The sequence below is a fragment of the Triturus cristatus genome, chromosome 9, assembly GCF_964204655.1.
Source record: "Triturus cristatus chromosome 9, aTriCri1.1, whole genome shotgun sequence".
In the NCBI taxonomy this organism is placed as follows: domain Eukaryota; kingdom Metazoa; phylum Chordata; class Amphibia; order Caudata; family Salamandridae; genus Triturus; species Triturus cristatus.
This window is the reverse complement of record NC_140592.1, coordinates 426,492,792-426,517,641: the sequence shown is the minus strand read 5'-3', so window position 1 is coordinate 426,517,641 and position 24,850 is coordinate 426,492,792. Positions and strand designations below refer to the sequence as shown.

At 41.0% G+C, this 24,850-nt stretch overlaps 1 protein-coding gene across 1 annotated transcript in view; it reads left to right on the top strand.

Moving 5' to 3' along the window:
- Positions 1-24,627, top strand: part of LOC146798087 (cytochrome P450 2G1-like) — a 299,091-nt gene extending 274,464 nt beyond the window's left edge. Inside the window, exons 8-9 of the mRNA XM_085625307.1 lie at positions 1,709-1,850; positions 14,075-24,627. Coding sequence (XP_085481433.1) covers positions 1,709-1,850; positions 14,075-14,259 — 327 coding nt within the window. The 3' untranslated portion in view covers positions 14,260-24,627. The remainder of the gene's footprint in view (positions 1-1,708; positions 1,851-14,074) is intronic.
- The last annotated feature ends 223 nt before the right edge of the window (positions 24,628-24,850 follow it).

The following is a 24,850-nucleotide window of genomic DNA, read 5'->3' as shown; positions in this document are numbered from 1 at the left end:
ATGCCATGCCAGTTTGCGAAGATGTTAAGACCAGTGTTTCATTGGGCCAAGAGGGCTGATCCATTCCACATTTTTAGGATAACCACTGATTGACTATGCAAACGAATTCAATGTGTGTAAATGTGTCTTATGTAGGTATCCAAAAATCTGTCACGGATCCCCTCTTCCTGGATCTAGACTGGAAAACTTGGCCACAGTATATGTGTACATGACATAGAATAATTATAGACTTTCAGGGTTCCTCTCAGAATCTCTGTAGTGCCATGGGGATGCATGTCTAAAAATTATAAACCTTTGTCCTAAAATGTTTCTTTCATAACAATTTAGCACATTATAGTTCGCTAGAAGTTCTGTATAAAAACCAAGGGGCAGATTTACAAGCCCCCTGCACCACCAGTACGTCAACTTTCATGACGTACTGGTGGCGCAGGAGGCTCCTCCATATTTACAAGGACAGGAAAAGCCACCCTGCGTGACTTTTCCTCTCCTTGAAAATACGGCCCCTTCACACACAGCACTTTGCATGGAAGGGGTGTTCCATGGGTGTTGCTGTGGGTGTTCCCACGCAACACCCATGGATCATGACACATCTCCAGATTTACCAGAAATAGTAAATCTGGAGATGCGTCTGAATGCTACGCCACCCTAGAGGAGGCGTAGCGAGGTGCAACGAGGAGAAATGTTTTCATTTCTCTTCATTGTTTCCTCTTTCAATGCGTGCTGCATTCTCCCTCAAGCATTGAAAGAGAAAAATGCCTGTAGTTGTTATTTTTGTGCAGGAAGGTGCCCCTTCCTGCACAAAAACAATCTCCCCACGTCGCAGGCATACTTGCACCATGGTGCAAGGGTGCCTGCGCCAACGCATGGCTGCAGTTTGTGTGTCAGCTCAGGGGGAAGCACATACATGCGACATATTCTTATAAATTTGTTGCATCCCTGTGCTTCTGAAGTGCCACAGCGCGGCGCAGCCAAAGGGCTTGCGGTGCCACGCTGCTGAACTTCCTTGTAGATCTGCCCTGAACATGCTAATACCACTGCAGGAGTTTTCTAAAGTATACCGTACAGTAAATACCAGGTGCAGGATGAATTATTAATGCACTGTTATGAGTCTAAAACTCCAAAAAGGAGAGCAATAAAGTAATCAGTGTAAGCGCCTTGATCTCTGCACATTTCCCCCTTATTCCAATCACATCTCCTGTGATATATTCTGCCTGCATTTGACAGGCAAAATGTGCATGGGGAAAATCTCAGAAATGGGGTTTGGCATTAAACCTGCGAATCCCATTTCCGGCTAGACTCTCCCATTTATGGTAGACTCTGTACTATTTGGAAATAAATAGTTATGGCCATTGCATTTAATTCAATAGGTTTAAATTGAGGAAATGTGCTCTGATGCACAGTATGTTAGAAACTGAGGTAGATATTTGTGGTCTTTCTTCCTATATAAATATTACCTAGTGCTCCATGTTTCACTGTTTGTACTTGTCTTTTAATGGCAAATGCTTTAATTAAACCTATTTAATTGAAAGCAGGCAAGTATTGTGCTAATATCTTACTCAACCAACTCCCAATAGCAAACTTGACAGCTCCTCAATTTACCATCCTGTAAAAGTGGTACTTAAATTTTATAAACTTTTCTACTTAAGGGTCTTAGTGGCAGCAGCTTGGGGTAAGGTGAATAGTATTTCATTACGCTAATATTTTTCAGGATATGGAAGTGTTTGCCATTATATCTTCAGTCTTACAAGACCCTACAAAATATGAAGATCCAGGAACTTTCAATCCTAATCACTTCCTGAATAACGATGGTACCTTTAAGAGGAATGAGGCATTTCTTCCATTTTCCACAGGTATTCCACTTATATTGGTATTCTATTGTTCTATTAATTTGCATACTATATTCATGAACATAAACAAAGTTACTTCGTTTCTATGTGATTCGAATAGAGGAAATGTCACGTAAATTGCTTTATTGAAATCTAACTCAACACAATGACATATTATGAAAAGCGTACCAGTTTGTCTGCTGTAGTCAGGTCATGTACACTGAGATACATGAGATATTGCATCCTCACGGTATGTTATGGGAATACTGCTAATTACCAAGGAATGTATCTCACAAAAAGTGATGAAATGCTAATGTCCTAAGAAGGAGACATGTGTGTATGAGGAAGGGAGGCCAAGAAAATAATACTTTTAAAGACGAGAACCCTCACTCACCCGAGGGTGACATGCTTCATCATTGGGTCCCCTCTTGCACACTGTAACCGCAAGGTATACAGTGTGGGCTACAACTCTCAAACAAGGGACAAGAGAGGAGCGTGAGGTGTTTTGATGGGGGTATCCAAAGTGACAGGGGGAGTAAGGGGCAGAGTGTGAAATGAAACAGTGTGTAGGTAAGTAAAACTAGCTACAGGGTAACAAAATCAATTTTAATAGTAGTTCCCATCAGCTAGGATTAAAATGAAGTGATCTAGGATTTACAAAATATCCTAGTATTTGGTGGTCGACATGTTTCTGCCAGATGACTTAATTGTTCGCGGCATTCATCAGGACCTCTCAATATATCACTCTGCTCGTGTAATCAAAATAAATGAGTTACAGACCATACTCGTTGGTAGGTTATAAATGACAAAAGGACCAGCAGCAGTCCGGTACAGTGTCTCTGAAAAAAATTCACAGTTCATTGTCATTTATACCAACTTAAAAGGTCAACCTCCACATACCAAAAGACACCCCACACACGTGAAATGTGTTGCACACGTGATAAAACCACAAATCATTCTGGTGAGTGAGTATATTCTAGGAACTCACCTAGGGGTAATATTAATTTACCTCTACCTTGCGACGAATGGTGCTAAAGAGCACAGATTGCTAGAAAGATAAAAGACTGGTTCAAAATGGTTCACATGTTGCACGAAAAAACATATAGACTAATAGATAAGTATTGCTCTCAATCGGTATAGTGTGGCAAGCACTATGTAAAATTCACCCAAACAGCAGTATTTCAAATAAAAATTAGATTGTTCTCATGTCCCAAAAGAAAGGAAAGGGGAGGGTGGAGGGGTGTGACACGCATTCACTTCACGCCACGTGTCACATGTAGATGTATGGGACGGACTGTATGTCAAATTACAATCGTCTGTATGTAGAAAGGCACACATAAAGATCAATATTCCCAAAGAGTGGGTCCAGAGCGTCACTCGCCCGCTCCCAGCTCTTAGAATCATAGAGTTTGACAATACAGGTTAAGGTAGTGAAAACTGCACTGACCCGATTTGAAAATGCACTCGATATCTCAGACACCCATAACCTTGCCGGTTTCCCCCGCTCACTCCAGGGCGTCACTCGCCCGATCCCAGCTCTCAGAATTATCGGTTTTGACAATACAGGTTAAGTTAGTGAAAAGGCACTCGATAACTCCAACATCCATAACAATACCGGTTTACCACACTCACTCCCTTAATTACCTTCCGTTAGTCTGTCTCAGCCTAATTAGAGCACCAACCCGCTGGGGAGAGGCTGCGCGTCTCGCAGTGGTTATGACAGCTCCCGTGTATCTTCGTGAGTGCGTAAACCCGGAAGTGCAGCAAATAACTTCCGGGCAGCGCAGAATCATGGGAAATGTAGTTTGCTGTAAAGCGGAGGCGCCAGACACGATTGAAATACAGCACAATACGCCGTATTGAGGCTATAGTAATTGTTACCACCAATTTAACATTAAAAAATGTTATGTGTCCAAGTACAACAGAATGACAAACCCAGGACGTCTAGTGTTGCCTCCGTGTGATATGTCGTAAAGTCAGCAAAAACGGGAGCTCTATACAGAAGGGGGGGGCTATATGACCACAGTCATACACATGCAGATATGGTGGCTAAATAAATGGAAGCACTCCATAAAATCGTTCCAAAACGTGGAGCCAGATGCCAAATCCAAAACACATAGTATTGGTAATTGCATATGTAATGCATTTATTAGGCTGTCTATCCGATAGGAAATCAGACCAGTAACGCAACATAAATGTATGGTGTTGTGCGGCAACTACAAATGGGAGAAGATGATACAAGAGACCCGGAAGAGGTTACACAGAGCACCAGGGAATATCTTCATTCAGACCCCTCAAGTGGCTTTTGAGACGGAACACCCACCGTTGTTCACGGCGGAATAGAACTTGTTCCAATGGTCCCATATTAACATCATAATGAGGTTTGTCAATAATGACCCATTGAAGGTCGTTTTCTGTGTGGCCCTGCTCAAGGTAATGCCTAGTCATGCGTGTATTCGATTTTTTGCATCGGATGGTACTACGATGCTCAGTAATTCTTTGTCGTACTTTGCGACATGTCATTCCAATGTAAATCAAATTACAAGGGCACTTAATCATATATATAACCCCACTGGTGTTGCAGTTGGTGTGGTTATTCAATTTCCATGGTCTCCCCGGTAAAATGTCCAGCTCTGTAGTGTGACTGGTGAAGGGACAGCACGAACAGGATCCGCATGGAAAATGACCAACCACAGGATTAGTGTTCCATAGTGTTGACTGGCTGTTGTGATGTACAACAGTTCTTGGTCGTGTATGTACCATGAGGTCCTGCAAGTTACTGCTCCGTTTCAATGCAAACAGAGGTGAGTCCAATGTCAGCTTGCCTGTATTGAGTATGTGCCAATTCTTGTTGATGGCCCTCTTTACATTTGTAGTTAAGTTACTGAAAGTTGTCACACATACCAATCTATCTGATTTGGGTTTGGTGTACGTTTCCAGGAGTGCCCCCCTGTCATTGTTGCGTGCTCTTTTTGCCGCTCTTTTGACCAATTGTACTGGATAATGTCGTGCAGCTAGTTCATCAGTTAGCTTTTTGGCATGTTTATAATACTGCACCAATTCTGAACAATTTCTCCTCAGTCTAAGAAATTGACCGACTGGAAGGTTGGTAAGTAATGCCCTTGGGTGGAAGCTATGAAAGCTCAGTAGGGAGTTACGGGCCATCGGTTTCTGATATAGCTCCGTATGGATCCTCCCATCTTTGGGGTATAGTCGGAGGTCCAAGAAGGGAATGGAGAAGTTATTATTCTCACCAGTAAACCTCAAGTTAGTATCCCGTGTATTGAGCCATATAGAGAAGTCTTCTAGAGACTCCTGGTCACCTTCCCAGATGACCAGGATGTCATCTATATAGCGTTTCCACAGTTTCAGTTGGCCATGGTAAGGATTGTGTAGAGGATAGATGTGTTGAGTCTCAAAATTATGCATGTACAGGTTGGCCATACTAGGTGCACAGGTACTCCCCATGGAAGTACCAGTTGTTTGCCAATACAGTTGGCCTTCAAAACTAAAAAAGTTTTCTTTTAGTGCCAGTGTCGCACATTGCATAACAAAATCATTGGGTGTTTGGTCATCACGTGGATTACTTTCTAATAGATCCCGTATTGTCTCTAAAGTGGCATCCTGCGGTATGTTCGTATACAACGCTTCCACGTCGTATGTGGCCATCAGTTGACTATTGGGATCAAAGGAGAGGGATTCAAGATGTTGCAAGACGTGTTTGGTATCCTGTAGATAAGATGGCATTAAAGATACAAATGGACGGAGGAAATGGTCCACGAATTTCGATAAAGGCTCCAGGAGGGACCCAATTCCAGATACAATTGGCCTCCCAGGAGGGGGTCGCTGATTCTTGTGGATTTTTGGGAGGGCATAGAAGGCCGGTATTTTTGGATTTTTTTGGATCAGGAAATCGGCCTCATTTTTCGTAATCCAGCCAGCCTCTCTCCCTTCCTCTACCAAAGACTTAATTTTCAGCTGTAATCGCCTAGTTGGATCTAGTGCAATACGAGTATAGAAATTAGTATTCTCTAGCTGTCTATGGCATTCTTGTCTGTAGACCTCTGTATCCATAATTACCGTCGCTCCCCCCTTATCAGCTGGCTTGATCGTGATAAAGGGATCATTACCCAAATTTGAGACACATTGTCTCTCTGAATTGGACAGGTTGCAAAAACCTTGTTTGGTGTGACTGAGGCCCAATTCGTAGTCCTTCAAAACCGCTTTTTCGAACGTAAGGACTTCAGGGGGAACCTGTTGTGAAGTGGGCAAGAAAGTAGATTTGTTGCGGAGTCCAGTATTGGGACTCTCATCGTGTGTTTCGGTCTCTGCATCACTAAAGAAAAAACACAGCCGTATTTTCCGAAAGAATTCCGCCAGTTCCTTGTGTGTCATAAAGTCATCGCCAAGTTTTGTGGGTACAAAACCTAGACCTTTGGACAGAACACAGATCTCCAGTTCAGTAAGAGATTTGCTGCTCAAGTTGACAATTAAGTTGTTAGCTCGCTCGTGGAGGCTGCCATGCTCCTCGTGATTCTCTGTTCCAGTGCCGGGTCCCAATTGACTCTGGGAGTCTCCGGAGTCTGGCCTCTGTTGCCTCTCCTGCGTCCCCTTCGTCCTCTGCCCTGTCCCAAAAAAGGTTGATAAGATGGGCCACCATAAGGTGGGCCAGGGTGAAAAGGAGGAGGTGGAAAAGACCATGGTTGTGGTGGCCACCAAGGTGTTTGTTGATTCTGGGGGAAAGTATAGCCTCTGCCTCTACCCCTGCCTCGTCTTTGTTGACGGAAAAGAGATTGGTCTGTGTCTGAGTCAGTGGAATCACTCCACTCATCAGAGTTAGAGGTCCACTCGTCCGTATCTCTTCGCCAACCTCTTGTACCTTTCTTATTACCCTTTTTGACAAGGCCTGCCTGGTAACCGTCAGCAGTATAGGGATATACCTTTTCAAGAGAGAATCTGTCAAGATCTTTCTTGAGTTTGTCGATTTTATACTTGACCAGATCGTCTTTGATCTCGTTCAGATTTTTTGTAATCTCATCAAGCTTCTTTTTATATACTGAGATTTGTATGCCTGATTTAAGTTGTGTTTCAAGAGATTGGATCTCAATGACTAGTTGATCAGCAGTTTCTTTCGCTGTCGTAATTATCAAAACGAGCCAGTCCCTGGTGCAACGCCAGGCTATTTTGGACCAGTTGGTAACAAAGACTTTGTTGTCTAAAAATAATCTAGGGGTATTGGATACAATAAGGCCTGGAGGAGCTATATTGCCTCTAAGATATTCTGTCAAGATGGCGGCATGTAGAATGGTACGTACTTGATGTTTCTTGATGTTGCTAAGTTTTGTCCATTCTTCTGCATTTGATAAAGTCTGTGAGATATGAGTATCTAGGATACTAGGTGTATCAAGTATTGCCTGTACTGTGTCCTCATCAAAAGCCAAACCTGTATGTTCAGTCATGTCCATACAGAGATAAATGCTAACAAAGCATCAGCTTGTAGGATAAATAATGTGTCTACTGCAACCGGGCAACCAATCGAACCAATCAAAAAACTAAAAACTTAAAGACCCACAGCAATTGCTGTACTAAATATATATCACACTAAGGGGTACGAATGGTGGAGAAAGATAAAGCATCAGACATCACTGACTCCAAATGAATGTATCTCACAAAAAGTGATGAAATGCTAATGTCCTAAGAAGGAGACATGTGTGTATGAGGAAGGGAGGCCAAGAAAATAATACTTTTAAAGACGAGAACCCTCACTCACCCGAGGGTGACATGCTTCATCATTGGGTCCCCTCTTGCACACTGTAACCGCAAGGTATACAGTGTGGGCTACAACTCTCAAACAAGGGACAAGAGAGGAGCGTGAGGTGTTTTGATGGGGGTATCCAAAGTGACAGGGGGAGTAAGGGGCAGAGTGTGAAATGAAACAGTGTGTAGGTAAGTAAAACTAGCTACAGGGTAACAAAATCAATTTTAATAGTAGTTCCCATCAGCTAGGATTAAAATGAAGTGATCTAGGATTTACAAAATATCCTAGTATTTGGTGGTCGACATGTTTCTGCCAGATGACTTAATTGTTCGCGGCATTCATCAGGACCTCTCAATATATCACTCTGCTCGTGTAATCAAAATAAATGAGTTACAGACCATACTCGTTGGTAGGTTATAAATGACAAAAGGACCAGCAGCAGTCCGGTACAGTGTCTCTGAAAAAAATTCACAGTTCATTGTCATTTATACCAACTTAAAAGGTCAACCTCCACATACCAAAAGACACCCCACACACGTGAAATGTGTTGCACACGTGATAAAACCACAAATCATTCTGGTGAGTGAGTATATTCTAGGAACTCACCTAGGGGTAATATTAATTTACCTCTACCTTGCGACGAATGGTGCTAAAGAGCACAGATTGCTAGAAAGATAAAAGACTGGTTCAAAATGGTTCACATGTTGCACGAAAAAACATATAGACTAATAGATAAGTATTGCTCTCAATCGGTATAGTGTGGCAAGCACTATGTAAAATTCACCCAAACAGCAGTATTTCAAATAAAAATTAGATTGTTCTCATGTCCCAAAAGAAAGGAAAGGGGAGGGTGGAGGGGTGTGACACGCATTCACTTCACGCCACGTGTCACATGTAGATGTATGGGACGGACTGTATGTCAAATTACAATCGTCTGTATGTAGAAAGGCACACATAAAGATCAATATTCCCAAAGAGTGGGTCCAGAGCGTCACTCGCCCGCTCCCAGCTCTTAGAATCATAGAGTTTGACAATACAGGTTAAGGTAGTGAAAACTGCACTGACCCGATTTGAAAATGCACTCGATATCTCAGACACCCATAACCTTGCCGGTTTCCCCCGCTCACTCCAGGGCGTCACTCGCCCGATCCCAGCTCTCAGAATTATCGGTTTTGACAATACAGGTTAAGTTAGTGAAAAGGCACTCGATAACTCCAACATCCATAACAATACCGGTTTACCACACTCACTCCCTTAATTACCTTCCATTAGTCTGTCTCAGCCTAATTAGAGCACCAACCCGCTGGGGAGAGGCTGCGCGTCTCGCAGTGGTTATGACAGCTCCCGTGTATCTTCGTGAGTGCGTAAACCCGGAAGTGCAGCAAATAACTTCCGGGCAGCGCAGAATCATGGGAAATGTAGTTTGCTGTAAAGCGGAGGCGCCAGACACGATTGAAATACAGCACAATACGCCGTATTGAGGCTATAGTAATTGTTACCACCAATTTAACATTAAAAAATGTTATGTGTCCAAGTACAACAGAATGACAAACCCAGGACGTCTAGTGTTGCCTCCGTGTGATATGTCGTAAAGTCAGCAAAAACGGGAGCTCTATACAGAAGGGGGGGGCTATATGACCACAGTCATACACATGCAGATATGGTGGCTAAATAAATGGAAGCACTCCATAAAATCGTTCCAAAACGTGGAGCCAGATGCCAAATCCAAAACACATAGTATTGGTAATTGCATATGTAATGCATTTATTAGGCTGTCTATCCGATAGGAAATCAGACCAGTAACGCAACATAAATGTATGGTGTTGTGCGGCAACTACAAATGGGAGAAGATGATACAAGAGACCCGGAAGAGGTTACACAGAGCACCAGGGAATATCTTCATTCAGACCCCTCAAGTGGCTTTTGAGACGGAACACCCACCGTTGTTCACGGCGGAATAGAACTTGTTCCAATGGTCCCATATTAACATCATAATGAGGTTTGTCAATAATGACCCATTGAAGGTCGTTTTCTGTGTGGCCCTGCTCAAGGTAATGCCTAGTCATGCGTGTATTCGATTTTTTGCATCGGATGGTACTACGATGCTCAGTAATTCTTTGTCGTACTTTGCGACATGTCATTCCAATGTAAATCAAATTACAAGGGCACTTAATCATATATATAACCCCACTGGTGTTGCAGTTGGTGTGGTTATTCAATTTCCATGGTCTCCCCGGTAAAATGTCCAGCTCTGTAGTGTGACTGGTGAAGGGACAGCACGAACAGGATCCGCATGGAAAATGACCAACCACAGGATTAGTGTTCCATAGTGTTGACTGGCTGTTGTGATGTACAACAGTTCTTGGTCGTGTATGTACCATGAGGTCCTGCAAGTTACTGCTCCGTTTCAATGCAAACAGAGGTGAGTCCAATGTCAGCTTGCCTGTATTGAGTATGTGCCAATTCTTGTTGATGGCCCTCTTTACATTTGTAGTTAAGTTACTGAAAGTTGTCACACATACCAATCTATCTGATTTGGGTTTGGTGTACGTTTCCAGGAGTGCCCCCCTGTCATTGTTGCGTGCTCTTTTTGCCGCTCTTTTGACCAATTGTACTGGATAATGTCGTGCAGCTAGTTCATCAGTTAGCTTTTTGGCATGTTTATAATACTGCACCAATTCTGAACAATTTCTCCTCAGTCTAAGAAATTGACCGACTGGAAGGTTGGTAAGTAATGCCCTTGGGTGGAAGCTATGAAAGCTCAGTAGGGAGTTACGGGCCATCGGTTTCTGATATAGCTCCGTATGGATCCTCCCATCTTTGGGGTATAGTCGGAGGTCCAAGAAGGGAATGGAGAAGTTATTATTCTCACCAGTAAACCTCAAGTTAGTATCCCGTGTATTGAGCCATATAGAGAAGCAATTACCAAGGAATACCGTGGACAAACAGGGATAAGCGACCAAAGACAAAGATCCCAGCCGCAGCCCTTGCAGGTAAGAGCGGTGGGCGGTGGGGCCAGGTGAGGGGGGATTTCGACGGGCGATGACGAGGGAAAATTAAATAAATTAATATTTTGTCATCGTCCATCGAAATCCCCCTCACCTGGCCCCACTGCCCTACTGCTCTTACTGACACGGGCCGTGGCTGAAAGATCCCTTAGCAAGTCCCTGATATGTAAGGTGATGTGCAATATCTTTTATAGCGTGGGTTTACAATCAACACAGGAAGAGTATAATTTAACCATTTGCCTACTTCAGTGTGTTATATACACTTTGTTTGATATATGCAATGGAAAACCTACTTTTCATATTAAGGATATTGCACAACTCCAAGGAGTTCCATGACTAAATAGAGGAATTTAGCCAAACGCCCAGTCCTTTAAAATGTCACAGAACTCACACTACGTGTCTAAGGTAAGATTTGGCACTTTCATCCTTTATTATGCATGGTCAAGCATCATCTTTCCAAGCCCCCTGTTTAATACTTTGGTCTCTTGCTCTATCTTCTGAAAGTGATACAGCAATCATAGAAGAATCAGTTTCCAATCCACATAGTTAAAAGAAAACACAGCGTCATGCAATGTGTACTTTATTTCAGAATATATTAGAAGCACTTTAAAATGTTGCTTTCAAAATTGGCTGTCATTGTGCAAATGGAGTCCTACTTTCTTATAGTGTATTTCAGATGTGCAATATATAAACTTACTGCCAGAAAGTTGTTATTATCAGCTAGTTACTTTGAAAATTCAATGGAAAATAGATCAGAAGAAAGAGCTTAAACACTAGTTATAATTATTTAGACGGATGTATGACGTTACAACGCATGCTGTTACAACGAAAGTTTTACAACGCGAGTGCATTGACAACGCAGGACATTACAACGCAAGTCTTTACATGGACTTGCACTAGATGGCGTGCTAACATTAAAAAAGTGTAATTTACTATTCCAACTCCAGTCCACGTAACAGTAGGGAAGGTGTTGGGATAGTAAACTACACTATTTTTAATGTTAGCACGCCATCTAGTGCAAGTCGATGTAAAGACTTGCGTTGTAATGTCCTGCGTTGTCAATGCACTCGCGTTGTAACAGTTTCGTTGTAACGGTAGTGCGTTGTAAAAGTTGCGTTGTAAAGGTTGTTCCCCCTGAAAATTGATAATTTCCTACTTTAGAGTTTTAGGGTAAATAAGAAACACTTGGGCAACTCAACGGAACTGTCTCATTATACAGCCATATCAAATCTTCAGATCATCAGTACAATGCTACACAAAGTAACCCGCCAACTTCGAAACTTTGGGAAAGTTAACAACATTGTATGCAGCAGCCAATTATATTATAGGACCGATGGAGGGACAGAAATTAACACATTGGACAGAACATAGGGGGTAATTTTTTGTTTGGCAGAGCAGCGTTCCTAATATTAATAAGCAGTGTTCCTGTCCTGCTAGTGCCATGGTCCCCTTTCTTGATTTCTAAGTGGGTGAAGATCTGTTTCCAACATTGGAGCATCAGCTGGTTTTCTAAGACTAATTTCTGTCTCCCCGACACCCTGAAATGTGCACCCTGTGCCAGAAGCATTACAGTTCACTTCTCTTCAGTCCATGCATGAAAATGAAATCCTTCATAACTACCACAGCCATTGAAGCCTAATATTGACATAGTGAACATAAACAAGCTCCACACACACATCCCTTTAAATACTATTAAAACTCTCAGCTCATTAGTACCTAGCAGACTGCACTGTTATTATAAACAGCTAATGGCTGTTCCACTAATTCGGTGCCCCACTCAACAAGGTTTGTATATTTTACCACCAGAAATTTGTGCAATCTTCCAAGGTTTCTTTCCAGGCTTTCGTCACACAGCCAAAACCAGGACCTCATAGATGCTTCTGACAGAAACAGTAAATGCCTTAGCCCCCACCTACCTCTCTGACATCCTAAGCTGCTATATGTCAAATAAAAAATCACTAACTATAACCTAATAGTCACATACACACAACTTTGTGAGGCCTTTAAGATCTGGCCATTCTATCGTTTAGGTCCATTTCACAGAAACATTGCAGCAACAGGCATAAGATCTACCTCTCTTTGCAATAATTTTCAAAAAGCTTCGAAGTGTCATCCATTGGAATAGAGAGACCTTAATGATTACTCCGCCACACCCCATACCACTGAAATATGCAAATTCCGTTCCATGCCCCTTCGTCTCATTAGTGTTAGAAACATCACGTTCATATGTGCCTTGCTAATGATTTTCTTATAGCAGGTTCGGCGATTCAATACCATACCACTTTCTTTTCGGCTTTATGTGGGCCATTCTACACTAAGGGCTGTGTTATGAGTCTGGTGGTCCACGACTTGCCAGACTTGCAGGGTAGCAGTGGTGGCGGACTTCTGATCACCCAATTACAACCAGGACGATTGGGCCGCCTTGAGACTACCGCATCTGGTGGTAGCACAGCAGTAATGAGGCCCCAATATGCTTAGCGGGGGCGGTGTGTCCCCCCAAGCATATTATGAGTTTCCTTGGTGGTGCAGCTGCCATGATAAGTGTGGTGGTAATGAAACAAAGGGGGCCCTACAGAGCCCCCTTGTGCCTCATGCAAAGTGGATGCACACAGAAGGACACAACATTTGCCCCCGTGTACATGCACACCAGTACCTGCACAGCATGGACTGGAGCAGTCCAGGCCGTGTAGGTACTGCCTTTGATGTTCCCATTGTGGTGCCTATTTCATAGGCAACGCCCAGGGAAGACCATAGAACCACCCAACAGACAGGCGAAAACTCCTGATCTGGCGGGTGGTTCCTACATGGGTTTGGTGGTATCGGAGCGGGGCGGTACTGCTCCCGCACTGCTAAACTCTTAATAAGGCCTTCAATATTCTATGTATGGCTATTGCTGCTATGTAAATCATTTATGATCAATATATTATTGATTCCACATAAATAGATAAATAATGAACATACTAAATAAATAATTACATTGAGAGAATGCATGCATTCAGAGGATTGTTTTCGAGTCTAAAATATGGAGCAGGTCACATTACAAGTTTGCATTTTGGCCCATTTTCAATGGCATTCATGGTGTGCTAAATGTAGCATATATGGGAAGAACACATCTTATTGAGTTGTAGAACAGATAGCTGCATAAAGCTTGGCTTTTGAGTACCACAGATAATCCAAACACCAGTGGAATGGTAAATTTAACAAGAAAATGGTACTTGCTCCGCATAACTAGTACAACAGTGTCAGCTGTTTTAGACCTTCAGGGGCTTATTTACAAGCCCTTTGCACCGCAGTTGCGTCAATTTTAAAAAGGGAAAAAGAGACGTACCGGTGGCGCAAGGGGCATGTAAATAAGCCCCTCAAAGTGTAATTCGTATCCTGATACATTAATGTAAGTGACCTAGAAAGCACACAGTTAATGTATCATAATTTTAACATTTCTGGAAGCTGAATATCACAATAATACGTCTCTTTTTTTCTAGGGAAAAGGAGCTGTCCCGGAGAAGGACTAGTTCGAATGGAGTTGTTTTTATTCCTCACAACAATCCTCCAAAGTTTCAGTCTTAAATCTGTCACTGATCCAAGCCAAATTGACATCAAACCAATAATAAGCGGTCTTGCAAAGATACCAGCAAACTATAAACTCTGTGCTGTCCCACGCAAATAATGGACATCCCAAGAGTAACAAGTTATATCTGAGCTTTCAGGATGTCTGACCTAAACTCCACACTCTTTGACAGGACATGGTTGCTGAGAAAGCACAGGGGAAATTGAAACTGACATTTTGCAGCTACTAAACAACAGACAATTTGGGGCCTATTTATGAGCCAGTTTGCATTGTTCTTGCACCACGCAATGTGGTGCAAGAATTATGCAAACCTTACAAGTGATTTATGAAGCCACGCATGGCCACTTTGCATGGCTCTGAGTGGCTCCATGAATCTCCAATAAGTGAACACAGTGTAAATCGCTGCATTGTCTTAGTGTTCCCACACAACTCCCATCGTTTTTGACACATTCCCAGATTTACCAGAACTGGTAGACCTGGGAATGCACCAAAAATATACACCTTGTCAGGTGGGGAGTAAAGAGGAGAAAATTTTTTATTTCTCCTTTTTGCTTTCTCTTTCTATGTGTGCTGCATTCTACAGGAAACATAGAATGAGGAATATGCCACTCAGGATTGTTTTTGTGCCGGGCGGTGTAACTTCCTTAACAAACAAAACTCCTGCATGCAATGCAGGCACCTGTGCAAGGGTTCCTGCATTTTCACTAGGCTGCCAAAAGGGCACCAGTGCAGAGGAAAAAGGCAGGGCTGTGCCCTATTGCCTTAAATACTGTGCATTCCTGCTCTTCCCCTGTCAAGCAGTGCTGCACTGCGTGACATTCTAGTAAATAGGCCCTTTTGTTCAAGCTACAAGTTAGTTCACTATTTTTTTAGTTTAAAGTAGAAGTTTATTGAAATAAATATGCAATTACAATACAAATAAAATACAGTGAAACAAACAAATTCATTAAGTCTATTATATCAACTATGCGATATGTAACAACATTAGGGGACAATATATTAAATTTATAGGAACCTGTAAACATTTGTAAATAAGATCTAAAAGGTATGATGCAAATAAATGTTTGTTATTACTTTAAAACAAGTCATGGAGGTATTGGTACTTCTTCAGTTGTAGGAGTGTGAGATTTGTTTAAAAATGTAGTTATGGGCAGCCACAAAAGATCTGTTTTAATAGCAAGAGCCATTGGATAAACATACGCTCTGTCAAGTCTGTGGTTGTAACACACTCCATACACCAAGCTTGAAAAGACACCTGAGAAGTGTCCTTCCAGGATTTCCTAATTTGTTGAGCGGCGACAGCCAGAAGTAAATCTATTATATGAAAATGTTTGGATTGGGGATCCCAATAATCAGAAATCTATCTAGAAAAATGTTAATCAAATTAAATGGGGCCTGCGTATTGAAAATAGAATTTATCTTTTGCTAAACTTTCAACCAATATTCATAATTAAGAGGGCAATCAAAAAGCATGTGTTTAAGATCCACTGAAGCTGGAGAACAAGACCAAAAATTGAAAGATTCAGCAGAATCAATTTTGCGTAGCGTAGCAGGGTTGATCAAAAGGGGATTATAAATAAAGAATAGATTTTGAGTTGCAATAGCTGCTCTAGACGATTTTCGTATGTTAACCCACATTCTGTTCCAAATTGAACAAGAGAAAATAGTTAGCAGAACGGTTTCCCAAAGAGTCTCTACCTCTAACTTAACTCTATCTTCCGGAACAAGAGTAAAATGTTTATATATTTGAGATGCAGAAGGCAATGTGTCCAATAAATTGTGCATAGGAGGAGGAGAGTGAGAGATTAATTGATAAAGAGAAGATTGAGTTGCTGAAATAAGCAAGTGATATTTAGTTGCAAATGAGTCCGGAAAGGGGAATAGCGACTGCACTTCTCGAAATGGTAAACAGGTGCCATGTTGAAAGAATTGGTGAATCCATCTAACACCTTTAGAATGCCAATCCTTCCAGAAAATTATTTTATAATTTATTTTAATAGAGATAATGTTCCAAAACTATGAATGCAAAAACTGATCTCTAGGAGATTTATAAGAAATATAATTGGGAGACAAAATGTTACTTGTGTTCTTCAAAATTGGAAGAGATAAAGATGAAGGTCTAGAGGTAAAAGACAAGCATTCCTTTAGGGAAAAAGGATGCCAAGAAAATCTTTCAAGATCTGTCCATAAAGGATACAGTATAGAGTCATTTGTTTGTAATAAAAGCGATGTTTGTTTAAGAAAAAAGGCTAAATGATACTTATGGAAATCTGGAAAGTTAACTCCACCCAGATGCTTCGGTTTTTTAAGTTTAATAAGTGACATCTTAAGTTTTTATTTTCCCATAAAAAACAAGATAAAACAGAATGTATTGGGACTGTGGGATATTAATTAGCATATTTGAGACATAAAACAATATAATGGGAACTAACATTATTTTTATAGTATCAAGGAGGCCCCACCAGGATTAAATCAAAGGATTCCAATGCAATGTGTGTGCAAGAAGAATTGAATGAAGAGATTTCAAACTAAGGGCTACAGTATCCTTAACTGTATCAGAGAACCAAAGACCAAGATATTTAATCTTATCTTGATTCCAATGAAAGGAAGATGAATTAAAATCAGCATGAAAACATAATTTATTTAGAGGGAGGATTTTACACTTATCTGCATTTAATTTATAGCCCGAAACAGAAGCAAATTGATCGACTTCTAATAAAAAAGGCTGATAAAGAAGTTTGCAGGTTTGAGATAAAAAGCTAAATATCATCAGCATAAACAGAGAGTTTGAGCTGTGTGTCCCCATAAGTAAACCCGGTAATCTATGAGTTAGAGAGAATCCTTATTAAAACGGTTCCTAGGCAAGTGTAAATAATGAAGGGGAGAGCGGACAACCTTGTCGGACACCTCTATGAAGTGGGAATAAAGGAGACATAAGGCCATATACCAAAATAGATGATTTAGGAGAGGTACATAACAAAGAAACATAATTAATAAATTTAGGACCAAAACCGAACCAGGAAAGCGTAGAAAACATAGACGGCCAACTAAGTCTATCAAACGCTTTTTCCACGTCCAAAGAAGATTTTTAGGATTTGGATTTACTAAGCACATTAAAAAATTGTTGATTATTATCTGACAAATAATAATTTATCTAAATGAAGAGCTAATATTTTTGCAAAAATTTTATAATCTTGGTTAATAAGGGAATTAGGACAATAATTTTGACATAATCTGAGAGCTGTATTAATTTTAGGAAGGAGACATATCAATGCCTCTTGAAAATACCCACCTGATGTCTGAGAAGAAATAAAATAGAAGAAGAGTTGGTGTAATTTGGATAACAAAAATTTGGAAAAATGGGAATAAAATTCAGTGGTAAAACCATCAGGTCCGGGGGCTTTGCCGCATTCAATGAAGCGAATAGCGTCAGAAATATCCCGGTTTAGGATATCCCTCACTAATATGGAGAAATCAATGTCCTGACGTGAAGGCGTAAAAATAGATGATAAAAAAAGAAGAGGATCTTGGGGATTAGACTGAGGTTCCAGAGTGTATAGGGCTTGATAAAATTTCATAAATTCCAGAAGTATCTCCTTATTTTTGTGTACATGCTGATTAGTGAAGGTTAGAATATACTCAAATTTTTTAGGTTCTTTTTTGATTTTAGGGTAATTGGCAAGAAGTTTCCCTGCTTTATTTTGACCACCATAGTATTTCGCACCAGATTTAAGTAGATAAGATTTGGCACAGTCTGTGGAAAGTGTACTAAACTCAAATTTAGCGGATACTAGATCATTTAAGATTTGTTCTGAATGAGACTGAGTGCTCCAACTGCTTAATATGTGTGTCAAGTACTTTAAACTTAGTAGAGATAGATATCCATTTCTGGGAAACAAAATTAATATTACAATCTCTAGAAGTGGCTTTAAAAGTATCCCAGATAACTTGAGGAGCTATGTCAGGGGATTCATTTTCTTTGTAAATATTGGTAGCAAATTCCTTAAAGGCATGTGTGAATTGCAATCCAAGAGAAGAGAATTATTAAACCTCCACCACTTAATTGCCTGGGAGGGAGGAAGGAGATCCGAATGTAAGGTGACTGGTGCATGGTCAGAAATCAAAATGGAACCTATATCAGAATTAAAGACGTGGTGAGCGAGAGCGTTAGAAATAAAAATATAATCTATTCGTGATTGAGAAAAATGTACAGGAGAAAAGAAAGTGTATTCAATCAATCAATCAGGGTATTGTAAAGTGCGCTACTCACCCGTTAGGGTCTCAAGGCACTAGGGGGGTGGGTGTTGCGCTCTGTTCAGCCGAAGAGCCAGGTCGCGAGGGTCTTCCTGAAGGTGTCCAGAGAGGGGGTGCATCTGATGTCTACTGGTAGTTTATTCCAGGTCTAGGCTGCAATGTGAGAGAATGATCTTCTGCTTGATCTGGTTCTGTGGATCTGCGGGGTTTCAGCCAGTGCGAGGTTGGAGGATTGCAGGTTTCTGTTGGGTACGTGGAAGTTTATTCTGTCGTTGAGGTATTTGGGTCCGTTGTTGTGCAGGCACTTGTAGGCGTGACTGTGGATCTTGAAGGTGACTCTTTTCTCCCTGGGGAGCCAGTGGAGTCGCCGTAGGTGTTGGCTGATGTGTTCGTGCCAGGGGATGCCAAGGACGAGTCTGGTGGTGGTGTCCTGTGTTGTTTGCAGTTTGCAGAGCAGGGACTTGTTAATGCCGGCGTAGAGTGCGTTGCCATAGTCGAGGTTGCTGGTGATGAGTGCATGGGTGACAGTTTTCCTAGATTCGGGGGGATCCATTTGAAGGTCTTTTGGAGGATGCGGAGGGTGTTGAAACAGCTAGAGGTGATGGCTTTGACCTGTCGGTTCATGGTGAGTGATGAGTCAAGTATGATGCCGAGGTTCTTGGCATGGTCCTAGGGGGTAGGTGGGCTTCCACGGGTGGTGGGCCACCAGGTGTTGTCCGCTGCTGAGGGTGTTCTTCCAAGGACTAGGACATCGTTTTTTTCTGCATTGAGTTTTAGGCAGCTGTTAGTCATCCAGACTGCCACTTCTAGCATTCCTCTCTGGAAGTTGAGTTTTGCAGTGGTGGGGTCTTTGGTGAGGGAGAGGATGAGCTGGGTGTTGTCAGCATAGAATACGATGTTGAGGGCGTGTTGTTGGACGATATCTGTGAGGGGGGCATGTAGATGTTGAAGAGGGTCGGGCTCAGGGATAACCCCTGTGGTACTCTGCAGGTGATATCGGTGGGGGCGGAGAGGAAGGCTGGTAGTCTGGTCCTTTGGCTTCTTCCGGTGATGAACGAGCGGATCCAGTCTAGGGCAGTTCATCATATGCAGGCCTTCCTTAGTTTGGAGATTAGTGTGCGATCAGAGACGGTGTCGAAAGCTGCGGATAGGTCGAGGAGGATGAGAGCCTTGGAGTGGCCCTGGTCCAGGAGGGTGCAAATGACATCTGTGGCAGCGAGTAGGGCGGTCTCAGTGCTGTGGTTGGCTCAGAATCCAGATTGGGACGGGTCACGGATGGTGTGTTTTTCGATGAACCGTGTGAGTTCCCTGTTGACTGCTTTTTCTGCCACTTTGGCTGTGAATGGGAGGAGCGAGATGGGCCGGTAGTTCTTGAGGTCGGTGGGGTCCGCCATGGGTTTCTTGAGCAGGGGCCTGACTTCGGCGCGCTTCCATTCGTCTGGGAAGGTGCCTGTTTTGAAGGTGGTGTTGATTGTGTGTTGCAGTTGGGATGCGATGATGTCCGCGGCTCTGTGGTAGATGTGTGGGGGGCAGGGGCTGGTGGGGGCCCCCGAGTGGATGCTTTTCATGGTCGCGGCGGTGTCTGTGGTCATGATAGGTGTCCAGTTGGAGATGGTGGACTGGCTGGTGTCTTGGGGAGGCGAGGGGTTGGCTGAGGTGTCTTGAGGGAAGTCGATGAAGTTGTCTTAGAGTGTTCTGATCTTGAGATGGAAAAAGGTTCCGAGCTTGTCGCAGAGGTCCTGGGACAGGGTGATGTCTGTGGCTTCGCTGTGTGGGTTGGTGAATTCCCGGATGACGTTGAAGAGTTCCTTGGCGTTGGTGGAGTTAGGGAGGATTTTGTTGCGAATAAAGTTCTTTTTGGTTTTTCTGCATTGTTTATGGTAGTCTGTCATGGCATTCTTGTAGGTGGAGTGGCTGTCGGTTGTCTTGGTATTCCTCCACTTCTTCTCCAGGCGTCTGCAGGTGCATCTGGCTTCTTGGAGGTCGGTGGTGAACCAGGCGGCTTTTCTGGGTTGTTATTTGACTGATGAGTTGGGTTGCACAATCTCGGGGCATCAATGAGAGATTGTACGGATAATATCAACTTGAACTGAGAATGGATTTGTGACGGTATAAATCTAGATTTGGAGCGTCTATCTATAATGGGATCAGTAATCGTATTACAATCACCTCCAACAATCAAATACTCATCAGTATAAGTCATCAACTTAGACAACACCCCCAGCCAAAAGGAATTATCTGGAGTAGTGGTTGCATACAGATTACCAATAGTGAGAGGAATTTTATCAATAAGTAAGGAGACTGAAACTCATCTTCCTTCACAATCACCATCTTGTGAAACAACTTGTATATTAAGGCGTTTATGACAAGGAATAGATACACCATTACATTTCCCTGAGTCCGGAGAAGCGAAAACGTGACCAACCCATTGCCTTTTCAGTTTAGCCACTTCTTTGTCTGAAACATGGATTTCTTGTAATAAAACAATATCACCTTTTAAGTTGGCAATGTGAGACACAACGCTTTGACGTTTTATAGGTGAGCCTAAACCCGTTACATTCTATGAGATAACTCTTAAAGCCATTTATAAAACAAAAACAAATTGATAGAATATATAACAGGTAGAAATACTTAACTTTATGTGAAAACTGTAAAATAGAACAGCAAAAAATATTGCAAAATAAGCCTGAAAATGTAAAAACGTATCAGAATAAATTGAATAGTAGGTATAACTTGTGATTAGAGAAAAAGAGAGAGAAAAGAGGAGATAAGAAGACAAGAAGACATAAAAAGAAGAGTGGATATCCAGAGAAAAGTTAAAAAAGAGAACTAAAAATAAACAAGAAATTGATAAATATTTTCCAAAACATGAAAGTAGAGGAGAAGGGTAAAAACATGAAGAAATAGAAAAGAGAAAGAAAAACAAAACCCATACAGGAAATATAAAAACTTACATACCAGAAAAGACACACAAACTTTGAGGGTGGTGGAGCCACATAAGGGAAACGATTCAACAACTGGAACTCTCTGAAATGGGCACGGTAGGTAGGAGAAATATCATCAATAATGTAAAAGACGTCACATATAGAATCATGACAAAGGCGTTACCTGAGAAAAAGAAAAAGAAGAAAACGGTTATACAAATAGTAATGACGCAATATAAAAAACATATAAAATATATCACCAAGACTGTGTAACAAAATAACTAGAATAATTGAAGTCAAATTAGACAGTAGGTTGAGAAACTTCCATGTCTTCTAGTTATCCAAAAATCGTTGAAGAAGACAAGGTTCCTCATAGGTCGTGGTCGTGTCCTTATAGGTGACTTTAAACATATAAGAATTGATAAGACAGAATCTGGCATTAAGATTTTTCAGTTCTGGCCTTATGTCCAAAAATTTCTTCAGTCAATTTGCTGATACCTTGGAATAGTCCTGAGAAAAGAAAAGGGTGGATCCGTGCCAGGAGACTATATCCTTGAGCTTGATTGCTTGCAGGACTTTCAACAAGTCTGTGTATTCTAAAAAATACAAAATAACTCCACCTGGTTTATTGGATGAAGACGCACAATGTGACACATGACCTAAACGATGAGTTCTCTGACTTTTTAATGGCGGAGATTCCAGAAGATCAAGAATTTTTGGGATAAATGACTGAAAGAAGGAGAGAGGATTAGGACCTTCAAGACCCTCAACCAAGCCGTAATGACGTAGGTTGTTACTTCGGTTGTGATTTTTAATATTCTCAATCTGCTTTTGAAGATGTGAAATTTGGGATTGTATAGAAGGAACTTGAGCTGCAACAGGGCGAAAAGAATCCATTTTGTTTTCTAAGTGAACAACTCTGCTTGTCATATGTGACCGTTTATCATCCAATTGTTGAAGGCGAGTATTGGTCTCTTCCATGTACGTTTTAAGAGCCCAAATTTCCTCAAGAATAGTTTCCATAGAGATTGAAGGAGGAGATATAGTTGGCGAAGGTGGAACTTTTTTAACCCTTATTCCAGAGGAGAGGGCTGATGATTCTGGTAATTTGCATGCCATTTTGGAACTTGGAAGTGGAATTCTTGAAGGCAGGAGATTTGATGCTGCACCTTGGTTGGAATCCACCATGTTCTCTTGAAGAACCGAAAAAGGGGTGAAATCCACCGCAAAAGATGAAGAAGTATTGGCAGAGCGACGAGTAGGTTTTGTTCTCCCCATACACAAGATACCATAAAAGGAAACACATAGTCAGAAAATTGAAAAGGCGTTATAAGGCACAGAGCAGAGCAGTAAATATGACGGAAATGTATGAAACAAATTACGGTCACCAAGAAGAGTTAATGAGGCAATGTTGAGAGAAAAAACACCAGAGGCAATCCAAAAATAAACAAATTATTTGAGGACCACTGAAGAAATATAAGCAAAGTGACTGTAAAAGTTAGTTCACTATTAATGCTCAGTCTTTCCACCTCGTCACTTTCATTAATTACATAACCTTCCACTACTTTCATTTAGAAGAACAAGGCATACTGAAATGGTTGACCCCTTATTCCTTAGCCTTAAGCAACATTTTTATATATTTCTTAGATCACATCAAATTTCAAGTTGAATTTTGACCTCAAAACAATATTTGACATAAACTGGAATACATGAAAGATCCATATCTGCTCTCTGCTTTGTTAAGAAAGAAAAAAATCACACAAATAGGCTGGAATGGGTTACACACCAACGATTTTTTTACTGGAATTTTTAATTTTTTTATTTTCAATTCACATAAATTTTCTATCAAGTAAATTAATTTCTACTAACCATTCAAGGCAAATAAATGGTTACAGAAAAATGTTTACAGTTAGTAGCATTTTGTATCTAGATGATTTTATTATAAATCATTATGTTTATTATTAAAAATGTAATTCATTAGTACCGGAGATTTATTGAGTTTTACTATCATCCTTATTATGGCATAGCACATTTGCCTTAACTGCACTACAGTAAACTTGCTTCCGATCATTTCACCAGCTGCTCAAATTATTTTAAAACCAGTGTAATCCACATGCGAAGTTTGCTTGAGCATGCGCCTGGCCTGGGCCATAATTGATATTGTAATAGTCTGACTGCGAGCAGTTGAAAATATTAATTGATAAATTTTGCTATCTACCTTACAGTTTTTTACCTTTTATAATATTTTCTCTTCGAATGGACGAGTCTTTCGAGATGAATTGGAAACAAGTGCCAGGCTTTCTAACACATATCCAGTGTAGTATCTGATGAATGTGCATTAATCATGTTTGCGCCACTGATGCTAGTTTTTCTCTTTTATTGGTTTCACATTATTTTCCAGTGATGATTACAATTATATATATCCATATTAGAGATGAATCGTTTTAAGATGGTATTGAGCTTTTTTATTTCTGGAAATATTGCTGCAAATTACTTATCTTTTGAGCATTAACTTTAAACAAATATATTTTATATCTGAATATCATGAGAGAATCACACAAAAAGCATGAACATGTATTCAAATATTAATTATAATTGGTGGGATGTGATTGAAAACATTAGCTATCACTGTTCTTTTTGCTTGTTTGGACTCAAACTATTAAAACGTTAATGTACTGACTAACCACAAGTATAATCATTGATCAAACTGAGAAACTATCAGGAACAAAAATTGTTTTTGTTATCCTTTCCACTCAATCTTCAGTTAACCCAACTGCTTCGTTGTCACAGGTTCTGTTCAACACATTGATTTCCATTGACATTATGTTGGTAGTGAAAAATTAAAATCAGTAGAAACAGTAAACAAAACTATCATATAATGATTGCACCTCACTCTGAAGCCTAATATTCATGCAGAGTCCTCCTTTTTTGTAATTCACACAGTGCCTAAGTGCTTGTCTAAGATTCTTTTAATTTTTTCCAACTGTATTTGTTGCAGGATATTGCTTTTCAGCATCTCAAATAACGGCGTTCTTTGGAGCCCTTTCTCTCTCTCTCCATATCCGTGTAATTATTACAGCTTTTTACAAGACTAAATAAGGTTTAGAGGGGAGAGAATGTGGCCTAATGGCTAGGGCGATCGACCTCAAATCTGGGGATTCGGATTCGAGTCTCGGCAACGACGCTCAACATCCTGTGATTCTGCGCAGATAACTTACCTCCCTGTGCCTAACAAAAATGAATGTGGCCTTGTGTAACGCAACTGGTGCTTATGTAAAGCGCTCTGAGACTCGATACCTTGAGATCAAGTCCACGCTATGTAAAACTCTGCAAAGAAAAGAAGTGTACAACTAGATTGGGAAAATAAATGTGTATGTTTGTGAGCTCCAGTTTTATGAATTTTCTATTACTACACTGTTAATCAACATTTGTGAGAAAAATAAGGATCCGCAAATGTTGATTCTGAATTAGGATCAGTAAATTACGCTTTCAAATTTAACTTTTTTGACTGT